Below are 17458 nucleotides of genomic sequence, written 5' to 3' on the forward strand. Positions count from 1 at the left end.
TGGGGGGAGCGCGGCCGATCGCGGCCGGGTGCTAGCTGACTATCACAGCTGACATCCGGCACTATGTGCCAGGAGCGGTCACGGACCGGTCCCGGCACACTAACCCCCGGTACACCGCGATCAAACATGATCAGGGTGTGCCGGCGGTATAGGTAAGCATCGCACAGGGAGGGGGCTCCCTGCGTGCTTCCCTGAGACCCCCGGAGCAACGCGATGTGATCGTGTTGCTGCGAGGGTCTCTTACCCCTCCTCCCTGCAGCAGGCCCAGATCCAAAATGGCCGCGGCATCTGGGTCCTGCAGGGAGGGAGGTGGCTTTCCAAGTGCCTGCTCAGAGCAGGCGCTTGGTAAGCCTGCAGTGCTGTGCAAACTGTCAGATCAGCGATCTGTGATGTCCCCCCCTGGGACAAAGTAAAAAAAGTTTTAAAAAAATTTCCACATGTGTAAAAATTTCCACATGTGTAAAAAAAAAAAAAAATAAAAATTCATAAATAAAGAAAAAAAAATATTATTCCCATAAATACATTTCTTTATCTAAATAAAAAAAACAATAAAAGTACACATATTTAGTATCACCGCGTCCGTAATGACCCAACCTATAAAACTGTCCCACTAGTTAACCCCTTCAGTAAACGTCGTAAGAAAAAAAAAAACGAGGCAAAAAACACCACTTTATTATCATACCGCCAAACAAAAAGTATAAAGAATAACACGTGATCAAAAAGACGGATATAAATAACCATGGTACCGCTGAAAACGTCGTCTTGTCCCGCAAAAAACGAGCCACCATCAAGCATCATCAGCAAAAAAATAAAAAAGTTATAGTCCTGAGAATAAAGCGATGCAAAAATAATTATTTTTTCTATAAAATAGTTTTTATCGTATAAAAGCGCCAAAACATAAAAAAATTATATAAATGAGATATCGCTGTAATCATACTGACCCGAAGAATAAAACTGCTTTATCCATTTTACTAAATGCGGAACGGTATAAACGCCTCCCCCAAAAGAAATTCATGAATAGCTGGCTTTTGGTCATTCTGCCTCACAAAAATCGGAATAACAAGCGATCAAAAACTGTCATGTGTCAGAAAATGTTTCCAATAAAAACGTCACCTCGTCCCGCAAAAAACAAGACCTCACATGACTCTGTGGACCAAAATATGGAAAAATTATAGGTCTCAAAATGTGGAGATGCAAAAATTTTTTTGCTATAAAAAGCGTCTTTTAATGTGTGACAGGTGCCAATCATAAAAATCCGCTATAAAAAACGCTATAAAACTAAATCAAACCCCCCTTCATCACCCCCTTAGTTAGGGAAAAATAATAAAATTAAAATTTTTTTTTATTTATTTCCATTTTCCCGTTAGGGCTAGGGTTAGGGTTAGGGCTAGGGTTAGGGCTAGGGTTAGGGCTAGGGTTAGGGTTAGGGCTAGGGTTAGAGTTGGGGCTAGGGTTGGAGCTAAAGTCAGGGTTAGGGTTGGGGCTAAAATTAGGCTTAGGGTTGGGGCTAAAGTTAGGGTTAGGGTTGGAGCTAAAGTTAGGGTTAGGGTTGGGGCTAAAGTTAGGGTTGGGGCTAAAGTTAGGGTTAGGGTTGGGGCTAAAGTTAAGGTTAGGGTTAGGCACATCAGGGGCTCTCCAAACGCGACATGGCATCCGATCTCAATTCCAGCCAATTCTGCGTTGAAAAAGTAAAACAGTGCTCCTTCCCTTCCGAGCTCTCCCGTGCGCCCAAACAGGGGATTACCCAAACATGGAGTATCAGCGTACTCGGGTCAAATTGGACAACAACTTTTGGGGTCCAAGTTCTCTTGTTACCCTTGGGAAAATAATAATTTGGGGGGCTAAAAATCATTTTTGTGGGAAAAAAATATTTTTTATTTTCACGGCTCTGCGTTGTAAGCTGTAGTGAAACACTTAGGGGTTCAAAGTTCTCACAACACATCTAGATAAGTTCCTTGGGAGGTCTAGTTTCCAATATGGGGTCACTTGTGGGGGTTTCTACTGTTTGGGTACATCAGGGGCTCTGCAAATGCAACGTGATGCCTGCAGACCAATCCATCTAAGTCTGCATTCCAATTTGCGCTCCTTCCCTTCCGAGCTCTGCCATGCGCCCAAACAGTGGTTCCCCCCACATATGGGGTATCAGCGTACTCAGGACAAATTGTTCAACAACTTTTGATGTCCAATTTATCCTGTTACCCTTGAGAAAATACAAAACTGGGGGCTAAAAAAGAATTTTTGTGAAAAAAAAAGAATTTTTATTTTCACGGCTCTGCGTTATAAACTGTAGTGAAACACTTGGGGGTTCAAAGCTCTCAAAACACATCTAGATAAGTTCCTTAGGGGGTCTACTTTCCAAAATGGTATCACTTGTGGGGGCTTTTAATGTTTAGGCACATCAGGGGCTCTCCAAACGCGACATGGTGTCCCATCTCAATTCCAGTCAATTTTGCATTGAGAAGTCAAACGGCGCTCCTTCCCTTCCGAGCTCTGCCATGCGCCCAAACAGTCGTTTACCCCCACATATGGGGTATCAGCGTACTCAGGACAAATTGGACAACAACTTCGGGGTCCAATTTCTTTTCTTACCCTTGGGAAAATAAAAAATTGGGGGCTAAAAAATCATTTTTGTGAAAAAAAAAAGAATTTTTATTTTTACTGCTCTGCATTATAAACTTCTGTGAAGCACTTGCTGGGTCAAAGTGCTCACCACACATCTAGATAAGTTCCTTAATGGGTCTACTTTCCAAAATGGTGTAACTTGTGGGGGGCAGGGCCGGACTGGCCATCGGGCACTTCTGGCAAATGCCAGAAGGGCCGGTGCCAGTAGTGGGCCGCTGCACTGTACCTCCCCCTCCCGTGCCGCCGCCGCATTTAACTATACCGGCGTCTATGACGCCGGTATAGTTCAATGCAATGATGGAGGAGAGAGCGTCTGCTGCTGACGCTCCTTCTCCCATCATTCCCCGCTCTGCCTCTGACACTGCGGGTGCGCGATGACGTCATATCATGGCGCACCTGCTGTGTCTCGGGCAGACTGCAGTCGCCGAGACAGGAGCAGGGATCAGCGCGGGCAAAAGGAAAGGCGAGGAGAGTGTTTTGTTTTTTTTAACTGGACTGTGGGGCCATTATCAGGGGGTTGGTGGGGGAGAGATGAGATGTGGGCTGTGCTGTATATACCCCTATGTGGGCTCAGGGTTGTGCTGTATATACCCGTGTGGGCTGTGCTCTATATACCCCTGTGTGGGCTGTGCTCTATATACCCCTGTGTGGGCTGTGCTCTATATACCCCTGTGTGGGCTGTGCTGTATATAGCCCTGTGTGGGCTGTGCTCTTTATACCCCTGTGTGGGCTGTGTTCTATATACCCCTGTGTGGGCTGTGCTGTATATACAGTAGCCCTGTGTGGGCTGTGCTCTATATACCCCTGTGTGGGCTGTGCTCTATATACCCCTGTGTGGGCTTTGCTCTATACACCCCTGTGTGGGCTGTGCTGTATATAGCCCTGTGTGGGCTGTGCTCTATATACCCCTGTGTGGGCTGTGCTCTATATACCCCTGTGTGGGCTGTGCTGTATATACCCCTGTGTGGGCTGTGCTCTATATACCCCTGTGTGGGCTGTGCTCTATATACCCTTGTGTGGGCTGTGCTCTATATACCCCTGTGTGGGCTGTGCTCTATATACCCCTGTGTGGGCTGTGCTCTATATACCCCTGTGTGGGCTGTGCTCTATATACCCCTGTGTGGGCTGTGCTCTATATACCCCTGTGTGGGCTGTGCTCTATATACCCCTGTGTGGGCTGTGCTCTATATACCCCTGTGTGGGCTGTGCTCTATACACCCCTGTGTGGGCTGTGCTGTATATACCCCTGTGTGGGCTGTGCTGTATATACCCCTGTGTGGGCTGTGCTGTATATACCCCTGTGTGGGCTGTGCTGTATATACCCCTGTGTGGGCTGTGCTCTATATACCCCTGTGTGGGCTGTGCTCTATATACCCCTGTGTGGGCTGTGCTCTATATACCCCTGTGTGGGCTGTGCTCTATACACCCCTGTGTGGGCTGTGCTGTATATAGCCCTGTGCGGGCTGTGCTGTATATAGCACTGTGTGGGCTGTGCTGTATATAGCACTACGTGGGCTGTGCTGTATATAGCAGTGTGTGGGCTGTGCTGTATATACCACTATGTGGGCTGTGCTGTATATACCACTATGTGGGCTGTGCTGTATACTACTACGCGGGCTGTGCTGTATAATGCAGGCTGTGCTATATACTATGCAAGTTGTGCTATATACTATGCGGGCTTTGCTATATACTATAGGGGGTATATTATATTCTATGGGGGAGGCCGTGTTATATACTATGTGGGGCTGCATTATATTCTATGGGGGGCTACATTATATATTATGGGGAGGTGGGCTGTATTATATTCTATGGGGGGCTGTATTAGATTTTATGAGGGATGATTGCATCATACTCTGATGGGGCTGCATTATATTCTATGGGGAGGTGGGCTGTATTCTATTCCATTCGGGGCTACATTAAATTCTATGGGGGGCTGTATTATATTTATATTCTATGAGGGATGAATTCATCATACTCTATGGGGGGGCTGCATTATATTCTATTGGGGGTTACATTACACTCTGGGGTGGCTGCATTATACTCTGTAGGGTGGTGGCTGCATTATACTTTATGTGGGCTGCATTATACTGTATCAAGGACTATGGGGAATACGTTATACTATATGAAGAACTATGGGGTGCATTATACTATGGGAAGTGAATTGTACTACATGGATGACTATGGCGGTGCATTATACTATATGGAGCACTATGAGGAGTGTATTATGCTATATGGAGAACTATGAGGAGTGTATTATACTATATGGAGGACTATGAGGGTGTATTATACTATGTGGAGGACTGAGCAGTGTATTTTAATATATGGAGGACTATAGGGAGTACTGTGGTGCACATTATAATATATGGAGGACTATGGGGTGTATTTTACTAAACAAGTAAAATGCTGCATATTCAGATTGTTTTTGCCGGAACAAAAATCATTGTTCTCAGCAGCACATCGCCAGTGTAAACTGTAGATGTGCTGCTGATAACATGATACTGTATGGTGATCGGTTAGTGATCTGTTAGTGATCGTTCTGTCCCATCATTCTTTCTCAGACGGTGGAAAGAGGCCAGGAAACAAGCGTCCAACGACTTCAGTATTGTCCATCAAACTCAATTAGCGGCCTGAGATCCGCGCATGTAAATACAACCAAAATGCTTTTGTGTGATGTGCAATATGTTAGCATTTTGGGCCCCATTTTAAACTTTGCCTAGGCGTAGGGCCCCACTTTGCCTAAAACCGGCCCTGCCTACAAGTGTACAAAGATATTATACAGTCACCATGTGACAAGTGGGCCTGTGTAACTTCAAATGTCAGGGCTGAATTTTAGTCCCAGTCCGGCCTTGGTGGGGGGTTTCAATGTTTAGGCACATCAGGGCCTCTCCAAACGCAACATGGCGTCCCATCTCAATTCCAGTCAATTTTGCATTCAAAAGTCAAATGGCGCTCCTTCCCTTCCAAGCTCTGCCATGCGCCCAAACGGGTTTACCCCCACATATGGGGTATCAGCGTATTCAGGACAAATTGCACAACAACTTTTAGGGTCCAATTTCTGCTCTTACCCTTGGGAAAATAAAAAATCGGGGGTGAAAAGATCATTTTTGTGAAAAAATATGATTTTTTATTTTTACGGCTCTGCATTATAAACTTCTGTGAAGCACTTGGTGGGTCAAAGTGCTCACCACACATCTAAATAAGTTCCTTAGGGGTCTACTTTCCAAAATGTTGTCACTTGTGGGGGGTTTCAATATTTAGGCACATCAGGAGCTCTCCAAACGCAACATGGCGTCCCATCTCAATTCCAGTCAATTTTGCATTGAAAAGTCAAATGGCGCTCCTTCCCTTCCAAGCTCTGTCATGCGCCCAAACAGTGGTTTACCCCCATATATGGGGTATCAGCATACTCAGGACAAATTGTACAGCAACTTTTGGGGTCAATTTTCTTCTGTTACCCTTGGTAACATAAAACAAATTGGAGCTGAAGTAAATTTTTTGTGAAAAAAGTTAAATGTTCATTTTTATTTAAACATTCCAAAAATTCCTGTAAAACACCTGAAGGGTTAATAAACTTCTTGAATGTGGTTTTGAGCACCTTGAGCGGTGCAGTTTTTAGAATGGTGTCACACTTGGTTATTTTCTATCATATAGACCCCTCAAAATGACTTCAAATGTGATGTGGTCCCTAAAAAATATTGGTGTTGTAAAAATGAGAAATTGCTGGTCAACTTTTAACCCTTATAACTCCCTGACAAAAAATAATTTTGGTTCCAAAATTGTGCTGATGTAAAGTAGATATGTGGGAAATGTTATTTATTAATTATTTTGTGTGACATATCTCTGTGATTTAAGGGCATAAAAATTCAAAGTTGGAAAATTGCAAAATTTTCCAAATTTTCGCCAAATTTCTTTTTTTTTCACAAATAAACGCACGTTATATCGAAGAAATTTTACCACTATCATGAAGTACAATATATCATGTCACAATCGCCAAGATCTGTTGAAGCGTTCCAGAGTTATAACCTCATAAATTGACAGTGGTCAGAATTGTAAAAATTGGCCCGGTCATTAACGTGCAAACCACCCTCGGGGCTTAAGAGGTCAAAGGATAATACCAGACTTGTGTGTGTTTTACGGTGAGTTTCATGTGTCAAGTTGTGTGTGTTGAGTTGCGTGTGGCGACATGCATGTAGCGACTTTTGTGAGATGAGTTTTGTGTGGCGACATGCGTCTAGCAACTTTTTGAGTGTCGAGTTGCATGTGACAGGTTAGTGTAGCAAGTTGTGTGCAGCAAGTTTTGCGCATGGCGAGTTTTGCACGTGGCGAGTTTTATGTGTGGTGCCTTTTGAGTATGTGCAAGTTTTGTGTGAGGCAACTTTTGCATGTGTTGCAACTTTTGTGCATGTGGCAATTTTTCCACGTGTTCAAGTTTTGTGTGTGACGAGTTTTCCATGAGGTGAGTTTTGCACGTGTGGTGAGTTTTGTGTGAGCCTAGTTTTGCGTGAGCCTAGTTTTACATGTCGCGAATTTTGCGCGTGGCAAGTTTTGAGTGGCGACTTTTGTCTTTTGACTTTTATGTGGTGAGATTGGTGTATTTGTGGTGAAATGTGTGCTGAGGGTGGTATATGTGTTCAAGCACATGGTAGTGTGTGGCGCATTTTGTGCATGTGTTCATATCCCCGTGTGTGGTGAGTATCCCATGTTGGGGCCCCACCTTAGCAACTGTATGGTATATACTCTTTGGCGCCATCACTCTCATTCTTTAAGTCCCCCTTGTTCACATCTGGCAGCTGTCAATTTGCCTCCTACACTTTTCCTTTCACTTTTTCCCCATTATGTAGATAGGGGCAAAATTGTTTGATTAATTGGAATGCGCTGGGGTTAAAATTTCACCTCACAACATAGCCTATGACGCTCTCGGGGTCCAGACGTGTGACTGTGCAAAATTTTGTGGCTGTAGCTGCGACGGTGCAGATGCCAATCCCGGACACACACACATACACACACACACTCACACACACACACACACACACACACACAATCAGCTTTATATATTATATATAAATATATATATATATATAAATATATATATATTTTCCTTGACATTGAAATTGCGACATCAAAAAGATGAAGTCATAGAATTGTGGAAGGCACAGAATCGACAGACATGATAATGATGCTCAAATGATTAAAAAATGGAAACAAAATGTTCAAAACATCTCGATTTATTCAGAATCCAGTATGAGAGCCACATGCAGAAGTAACTACATTTACACATCTTGGCTGCTATCAGTGAGGTTATTAATGGTTGATCGAGGAATATTCTGTCATGGTGAAGGCAGTCGGGCAAATCATCAAGATCTGTTTCTGGCAGCTCCCTTTGCTATTGACGACCAATGATGTCCCAGATGTGCAAGTCTGAAGATGCTCCAGGCCATAGTAGTAAGTTTAGGCCAAGGAGATTGCTTACAGTAACACAAGCAACAGGCGACCTACATTATTGATTTGAAAATTGGCTCCTGGGGCACTTTGGATAAATGGCCGTAACAACGGCAAGTGAAACTGGACATCACATACCAAGAGCCATCTAACATTGTGTACACAAACCAACTGAAGGCATTTGCATGACACTGGGCTATCAGCCAGACATCCAGCTACAGGTGATCCATAGACTTCATGCCACTGCTCTCAAAGGCTATCAGAGAGCAGAGCCAGATGGCAATGGAGCCTGGAATAGAGGTTTATCCTCTTCAGCAATGTGTCCTGCTTTTGTCTGAGATGCAATGGTAGCTGGAGATTGATCTGGATATCATGTGGGTAATACCACGAAAAAGCTTTGCAACTGAACGTCACACCAGTCTTACTCCCAGAATTACGGTGTGGGGTGACATAATGGTATGGTATGGTAGGCAGGCTCCTCTAGTCTTCATTCCAGTTAAACCAACAGCTGGAACCAGCGGTATGGTCATTTCTCCAATGTGTCTTAGGATCCATTGTCCAACATCACAACGCCAGGCCGCATGTTGTTCGTGCTACTATGAGCAGCCAGTGTGGCCTAAATATGCTACCATGGCCTGCAGCTTCTCTGGACTTGTCTCCCATCGAGAACATCTGGGATGTGATTACTTGGCAATTACAAATGGAGCTCTCAGCAGTGGATCTGGATGATTTGTCCACTGGTGGACAGAATCGGACCCTTATGCAAGAATAGTATAGGGGCTCTTTACAGTTCAATAGGTCAGCAAAATAGACAAATCCAACTGCTTCGGAGGTGAAAATTGGCCTCCTTACCTCTTGGGCTCCTGTGCACTGCATAGGTTGCACCAATGATATCTCCATCCCTGGATTTGTCCAAGTGCATTCAGCGTGGCAGAACATCCTCAACCATAAATATTCCCATTCATAGTAGCCAAGATGTGTAAGTGTGTACATTTCTCTTTACGGCACTCATTCTCGATACTGAATAAAATCAAGATGTTTTGAAAATGTTAATTTCGTTTTTATAATTTGTGAATCAGTAACGTGTCAATCCATCATGTGATTTTCATAATTCCATGTCTACTTTCTTGGTGTTGCAATTTCAATGTTAAGGAGCGTGTACATTTTATGACTGCCAACAATTACCAGTACTGTCAGCGAAAATGAAGTGCAGTTATCAGATGTAAGGGAGATGCTTTTTCTGATGGAGGTTTTATCGTGGAGTATAATTCGTTTATGCTCCATGTAGACATCCAGCTCCATTTTGTATTCAAGAAAGGATTTTTTCAGTTCTGCAATAGAATTGAAAGTGTGAGCAAACAACAGCAATTTATCTACTATTATCCTACTGATAACATTGTATACTGCATAATTACAGTAATATACTAATATTTTCAAGTTGGTTGGTGTACAATAATTCTGCCCCCCTTGACTTAAAATAAGCTCTGGAGGCAGATTATCAGGGAGATCTATGTCTGGCCTGTAGATCTTAAAAGCTCATTTGCATATTAGGAAAAACGTGGATTTCTCTGGAACAAGATATCGGATCACAAATATCAAGGTATCATTTTAGTTAACGTACATGCCCATATAGACGGCTTAGGAGAGTTGATCCTACTGACAAATTCCCTTTAAGATTGTGGTATAAGACACCAGTTTTAATAAATGTGACCTTACATGGCTGCATACCTGCCTGGTTGAAAGGTGTAACGGTAAAGCACAGATTAGCATTTACAGTTTTATGAATCATAGAGAGTTTATTAGGCTCAAATTTTAGAGTGGCCCTTATTTTAACCACCGGGCAAGACCTGTAGAGAAATAAATGAATATATTAGTGACAGAGAGATGATTTGGAATATAGCAGTAGAATTTTGCCTTCATTTACACCCTTTTGGTTTCTCTATTTATCACTCTATGGAACTCTATGTGAAATACAAGCAACCACAGTAGTAACAACTGTACTGTCAGCAGAGAATAGGGGTGCAACATTTTACATGCTATTTTAATAACTTACTGAAGAACCACTACACTTCGCAATGCTCCAACTGCAATGTCAGAATATCCATCTTCTGTAATATCCAGGCCCCCGTCTATAGACTGGCCGAAGAACTGCAGCTTCTGTCTGAAATCTGTTGCTCTAATTCTCTGTAATGAGATTATAACATATATTGAACATGCACTTAACTTAAAATGATTACACAGGATTAGGCCATGTTCAGTATTTGGTCCGTATTTTACATCAGTATTAGTGATGAGCGAGTGTACTTGTTACTCGGGTTTTCCAGAGCACGCTCGGGTGGTCTCCGAGTATTTGTGTTTTTGTTGAGTCAGTTGCATGATTTACAGCTGGTAGACAGCCTAAGTACATGTGGGGGTTGCCTGGTTGCTAGGAAATCCCCACATGTACTCAGCCTGTCTAGCAGCCGTAAATCATGCACTTGCAGCCCGACGAAAACTAAATCTCCGAGCAGTCACAAATACTCGGAGACCACTCGAGCGTGCACGGAAAAACCCGAGCAACGAGTATACTTGCTCATCACTGATCAGTATTTGTAAGCCAAAACCAGGAGTGGAACAATCAGAGGAAAAGTGTATTAGCAACAAGTCACCACTTCTGTATTTATCACTCATTACTGGTTTAGGCTTATAAATACTGAGGTAAAATACTGACCAAATACTGAATGTGTGAACATGGCCTTAGGCTGGTTTCACACTTGCGTTTCAAAACACATGCGTTAAAAAAAAAAAAAAAAACGCATGGTGAAAAACTGCATGTAAACGCGTGCAAACGCTGCGTTTTTTTGACGCATGAGTTTTTGCATGTGGTAAAAAAAACGCGGCGTTTTGACGCGTTTACATGCATTTTTCATGCGTTTGCGTTTTTTTAACGCATGCAGATAAATGCGTGACAGCTGCCAATCATGAAAATAAAGTAAAAAACCCACTATAAACAGAAAGAGCTAGGGTTAGGGGTAGGGGTAGGGATCCTAAACCTACCCCTAACCCTAACCATAACCCTAACCCTAAAGGGATCCTAACCATAACCCTACCCCTAACCCTACCCCTAACCCTACCCTTAAAGGGATTAGGGTTAGGGGTAGGGTTAGGGGTAGGGTTAGGGGTAGGATCCCTTTATCAATTTTATGGTATGGGGTGGTTTATCTGTGTTTTTTTTTTTTTAAACACATGCGTTTTTAACGCATGCAAACGCATGTGGTTAAAAACGCATGCATTTACATAGACAGCAATGCATTTTTTTTGCCGCAAAAAAAAACGCATGCGTTTTTTTGCGGCAGAAAAAACTTCACTAAAAATACTACATGTTGCATTTCTGCAACACAACGCATGCAGAAAAAACCGTATGCGTTGCAAAAACGCGTCAAAACGCATACAAAAAAATACATGCGTTTTTAATGTTAAATATAGGGGAAAAAAACGCATGCGTTTTTTTGCATTTTTTACCGCAAAAACACAACAAAAAAAACGCAAATGTGAAACCACCCTTAGAAAGACAAGGCTAATTTCTTCTAGACAGCACCACACCTGTCCATGGCTTGTGTCTGGTATTGCAGCTACACTCTAAGGCTATGTTCACACATTGCATTTTTGTAGGGTTTTTTTATGCAAATTTTTCAGCTGTGTTTAAGCTGCATACAAAAGGCAGGTTTTGCTTAGTTCTTGCTGCTTTTTCTGCATTTTTGCTGCGTTTTTTACTAGGTTTTTGTCAGGGTACATTTGTCTCTTGTGCATGCTGGTAAAGTTTAGTGCATAAGGCTACGGTCACACTATCAGTATTTGGTCAGTATTTCACATCAGTATTTGTTAGCCAAAACCAGGAGTGGGTCAAAAATACAGGCTTGGTGACGTGTTTCTATTTTAGCTTTCCCCTCTGTTTATTCCATTCCTGGTTTTGGCTTACAAATACTTGTGTAAAATACTGACCACATACTACGGTGTGACCGTAGCCTAAAACAAAAATCTGATTCAAGATCATCAGGTTTTGACACCAAAAACGCAGCAAAACCTGATACCTGCGTTTTTTGCACTACCTATTACTTTCAATGGGTGAAAAACGCTGCAAAAACACTGAAAGAAGTGACATGCTGCATTTTGCATTTCCGACCTGGCAATTTTCTGTTTTTTCATCCTTTCTCACAAGAACTTTATTTTTTTTTAATTTTCCATAATCTTATGAAGACTTGTTGTTTTGCAGGACGAATTGTAGTTTTCAATAACATTCATTTTAACAACATTTTAAAAATTGCAAATGCAATAAAATTGTGCAAAAAAATGCAATTCGGCAATTTTTTTTGTTTTGTTTTACAGCATTAACTGTGCAGTAAAAATGACTGGTAACTGTATTTTCTAGGTCACGATCACGGTGATACCAATCTTGTATAGGTATTTTTTATTGAAGTGTTGAAAAAAAATTGAAAAATTCATGAAAAATTAATTTTTTGTGGTGAACTCACATTTTTATTAATATAATTTTGGGTATGGACAATGGTTTGATCGCTTCTTATTGTATTGCAATTTTGGCTGTGTTACCAAGACTGAAAAACCTCAATTCTAATGTTTTAAAGGGTATCTGTCAGCAGGTTTTTGCTACACCTCATTTGAGAGCAGTATGATGCGCGCAAACAGACCCCAATTCCAGTGATGTATCGCTTAGTTTACTGGGTGCAGCCATTCTGACACAATCAAAGCTTTTAGATTTAGCAAAGAAGCAGAGCTGAGAAAGCTGCCCCCGCCCACACCACAGCTATCCGCGCTCACATCTGACTCCCAGGGTTGGCTACCCCACCTGTGGTACACACACAGAGAGGAGCTAACGACAAGAGTAGGAAGATGACAGTCCATTGAGTCCATATGGGGTACAAGGCCAGTTGTCATGACAGTCACAACCTGGCTGATCCAAACATCTCCATGGAGCCAGGTGACCAGCAGGTCTCAATCCTGACTTTCTCCAAACGTATCCATGATCCAGCGATGGTCAATAGAGCAGATCTGTATTCTTCCAACCGGAGCCAAAAACCCCTAGGATGTTTCCTGTAGCATTATAGATCCCTTGTGATGATGCCACGATGAATTGGCTGCAGTCTTGTCTTTGGTCCTTCGCGTATTTGGGTGCCTTGGCTGAATCTCTGGCTGTCTCTCTCTCTTAGGCGCTTTGTCTCTTAAGGTACCGTCACACTGAGCAACTTTTGAACGATAACGATAGCGATCCGTGACGTTGCAGCGTCCTGGATAGCGATCTCGTTGTGTTTGACACGCAGCAGCGATCTGGATCCTGCTGTGCCATCGCTGGTCGGAGCTAGAAGGCCAGAACTTCATTTTGTTGTCAGGTCACCCGCTGTCATCGTTGGATCGGCATGTGTGATGCCGATCCAGCGATGAGTCCCCGGGTAACCAGGGTAAACATTGGGTTAATAAGCGCAGGGCCGCGCTTAGTAACCCGATGTTTACCCTGGTTACCTTTGTAAAAGTAAAAAAAAAAAACACTACATACTTACATTCCGGTGTCTGTCACGTCCCTCGCCCTCAGCTTCCCGCACTGACTGTGAGCTCCGGCCATAAAGCACAGCGGTGACGTCACCGCTGTGCTCTGCTTTACGGCCGGCACTCACACAGTCAGTGCGGGAAGCTGAGGGCGAGGGACGTGACAGACACCGGAATGTAAGTATGTAGTGTTTTTTTTTTACTTTTACAAAGGTAGCCAGGGTAAACATTGGGTTACTAAGCGCGGCCCTGCGCTTAGTAACCCGATGTTTACCCTGGTTACCCGGGGACTTCGGCATCGTTGGTCGCTGGAGAGCTGTCTGTGTGACAGCCCCCAGTGACCACACAAGGACTTTCCAACGATCACGGCCAGGTCGTATTGCTGGTCGTGATCGTTGGAAAGTTGATCAGTGGGAAGGCACCTTTAGTCTCTTTATACAGAGGTATGTAACATATTTTTAGATTCACCAGTGTCCTTCAGTCCACCCTCACAGATAAGGAGAAGAACAGGTGACAATGACAACCAAGTTGCCTTGCTTGATTATGTAATCTATTTGCAAAGATTTTCCTCCTCTGTTTTAAAAATCAACAAACTATCTGGGCTAGACAATGTATAATTAGCATATCAGTAGACCCCACTATTCATCTAGGATAAGAGCACACTATGTTATATCAAATATCAGTTTACAAGTCAATATTCCAGGTTTACACAAACAAAAGTCTGTTTTCTTGACCAAACAGAAAACAACACTTAAATCCAAAAGCCAATATACAGATAAAAAGTCAATTCTTTATGGTTTGCTAAACATAGTTATCTGGGTAGTTAAGATATAATCTGGTTTCCTCACAGGGGCGGAGTCAGACCATTGCCCACTTGCAATGATAAACACCAGGTGATAAAACATTTGGTCTAAGTAAATCAAACAGCTGGACATGTGACACATGACAGTTCAGTGTCTTAGCCCCTACTTCATACTGTACTCAGATTATGTAACAAAAGCCTGCTGACAGATTGTTTTTAATTCTTAATTTTCTTTATGGCGTTTATCAATCAGGGTAATTCATTTTAGATTTTGATAGAACGGTCTTTTACAGAGGCAGTGTAACAACACATGTTTGTTTATGAAAATGTATTTTTAATGAGGGAGAGTGAGGGTGATTCAAGTTTTTGTATTTTTTACATGTTTTTAAACAACAATTTTACTTTACTGTTTAGTTCCATTGAGGGACTTGAACCTGCGACAGTCTGATCACTTATATTGTACACTGCAATAACACAGTAATATCAAGTAAAAATGATGGTTTCCAATGAAAGCCAGCCACATGCTAGTCTTTACATCAATACCGTAATGGCAGGCACGGGGGTCTTCAGCCACAGTGACCCATTTGCATGTCTATCTCGTGGGCGTGTGGGGGTAGGCGATAGGAGCATGACATCCCACGCTTTAAATGCCACTACCAACATAGGTCGTACCAGTAGCAGGGCTTATCTTTCTGTTGTTTCAGGAATCGTCATTTGTACATCAGCGACAATGAGCAGACTCCACCCTGTCTTTTGTACATAAAGGGGTTGTCCACCTTTGGGAACAATTTTAATTTTTTACTTACGAGCATGCAAAAATCTTTTTTTTGTTCAGCAAGTCCTGAATGTGTGTACATACCCTAATATAGCACAGTATTTGTCCATACCTGAGAAGGTGTACTGCGGATGCCATCTTTAATACTGTTATAAATATAAACACTTCCAAAAGCATCTGGATCCTCAAAATGTCCCTCGAGTGGTGCCCCAATGGCAATATCTTGAAATCCATCGTGACTGATGTCCCCAATCTGAGCTATGGAGTAACCAAACCTTGCAAATGAATAGTATGGCTGTTCTAGTATTGAAACAAATGTGAAGGTCCCCTATAAAGACAAAAAATAAGATATTGAGCAAACATAAAGTAAAATGCATGAGTAAAAGATCCTTTTTCCACTTACAATTTACATAGTACTAAGACTGAATTCTTACCTCATTACTGAGCTTATAAAGATAAACTCGTCCTTCTTCTCCCTTGATGTGGTAAAATGGCGCCCCAACCAGAAGAAAATCTGTATTTCCATCTTTATTGATGTCGATGGTGCAAAGCTGATGACCAAAGTAGGATCCAAGCTATGTGTGCAGAAGGAAAAGAAAACTTTAACTGCTTTAATAGACCTTACTACCAAAAACAAAAATTGGACTTCAGAGCGATTAATCAGTAATATAATTTATAATTTATTTTTTATAATGTTGTGCAATACAAAATCTTAAAATTAATTAATAGGATAAAGCTGGGGATAATGACACCTAAGTGCCACATCCAATGGGGTTGGTACACAATACAAAAGACATGGTCATAAATTGTACAAAAAGTAATACAAAAAAACAATAGTTATCTCCAATGAAGATTAGATAGGCAGTGTCACGATAATGTAGAAAATGTAATATGATTATTAGTTTTTCCTGATAGCACACCACTGTGGGCTTTGACCCCCCTTCTCTCTGTGTTTCTGCTGGCAGAGATGTGTGTATGTGGATCCCAAATCCCTCATGGCCCCCCCACAAGAATTTTTATTGCGCTTGTAACTGCACAAATCTCCCTCCAGCTCCAGCTGAACTGATCTGATTTGTCCCTCAAGACAGGGGGTTCTTTGTTATAATATAGTAAGATATTGGGCCACCGATTTGGGCTAGATAAATAATAAGTACATATTGCTAACTTCCATCGGTAGAACTGATAAACACTGTAAGCGCGAGCCGCTAAACACATCGAGTACAAAGTGCAGATTTCTCCGGAACTGGGTGGAACAACTAAGATGAATTTGATACCCATAGAAAGCCAATTTTAATACAAGGTGAATGAGGTGTGTGTTATGATTCTGACATGTTCTCGAGCGAAGATAGGAGAATTGTAAGAATTGCTATTAAAAGTTGTAGTCTGAGGAAAGGGGAGGGTCCAGGGAAACCAGCCTTTTTAGTGATGTCACAGCCGACCAAGTATAAGTCTCTGCACTTCACCCAGCCTTCAGTTTTTGCCTGGGATCTCACTATAGAAAGACTATCTCATGAATTGGGATATTTGGCTCTGCCCACTAGCATGGTTTTGCCTGAGATGATCTGAGCACATGTGAGTTTTATCTTTCTTCTTTAATCCATGTTATTTTATAATTGCTTTGTACATACATACTTTGTCTCATATTGTAACATCTTTATATACCTTTTTATAAACACTGCCTGTTCTTTTATGGAGTAAAATATTTAAAATACTAGCTTTGTTCTCCTGCTCTAAAATGTACCCTAAGTCTTCTGAAGGGAATTGCGCTACTGTTTTGGGTTAGCTTCAGATTCGTTAATCAAAGCCGGTGGTGGCATTCCTTGTCCAGAGTTTTTTGGGAGTCGTTGTAGACACGGTAGCGTTGATAATTATTGTTCCTGCCTGAGTGGGAGTAGTTATATTGCCTCGCTGCAGCGTGCCCAATAGCCAGTATATAGCAGGCAGCCTTTCTGGCAACTAATTACCCTAGGTGCAGTACCTAATCTGACCTGAGGGTAAGGGGGCGCCAGAGAGCTGAAAGTTTTCAAGTGGAACTGTAAAGCGGGATATACATAAATCCCTGCAGTTCTTGCTATATTGCAGAGCAGTGGGATAACTAAAATAAGCCCCTGCAGTAAATTGAGAGGTCCATAGCCTTGTTTGTGTTTTCATCACCTTGGAGCAGTGGAGGGATAACTAAGATAAGTCCCCCTGCACATGTGATAGCCGTGAGCTGGCCAAAGATCACCCCGATTGTGACGTACTGTTGACAGTCTCGGTGTGAATCCGTGACAAGCAGCACA

The 17458-nt window shown here is 42.3% G+C and overlaps 1 protein-coding gene across 1 annotated transcript in view; it reads right to left on the reverse strand.

Annotated features, from left to right (window-relative positions):
* The window catches only part of ITGAE (integrin subunit alpha E), a 135461-nt gene that overhangs the window by 45609 nt on the left and 72394 nt on the right, over nucleotides 1-17458 (reverse strand). The window contains exons 15-19 of the mRNA XM_069761094.1: nucleotides 15611-15751; nucleotides 15289-15504; nucleotides 10115-10245; nucleotides 9790-9908; nucleotides 9247-9392 (exon numbers count right to left, since the gene is read on the reverse strand). Of these exons, the coding sequence (XP_069617195.1) occupies nucleotides 9247-9392; nucleotides 9790-9908; nucleotides 10115-10245; nucleotides 15289-15504; nucleotides 15611-15751 (753 nt within the window). The remainder of the gene's footprint in view (nucleotides 1-9246; nucleotides 9393-9789; nucleotides 9909-10114; nucleotides 10246-15288; nucleotides 15505-15610; nucleotides 15752-17458) is intronic.

The sequence above is a fragment of the Ranitomeya imitator genome, chromosome 3 (genome assembly GCF_032444005.1).
Source record: "Ranitomeya imitator isolate aRanImi1 chromosome 3, aRanImi1.pri, whole genome shotgun sequence".
NCBI lineage: Eukaryota > Metazoa > Chordata > Amphibia > Anura > Dendrobatidae > Ranitomeya > Ranitomeya imitator.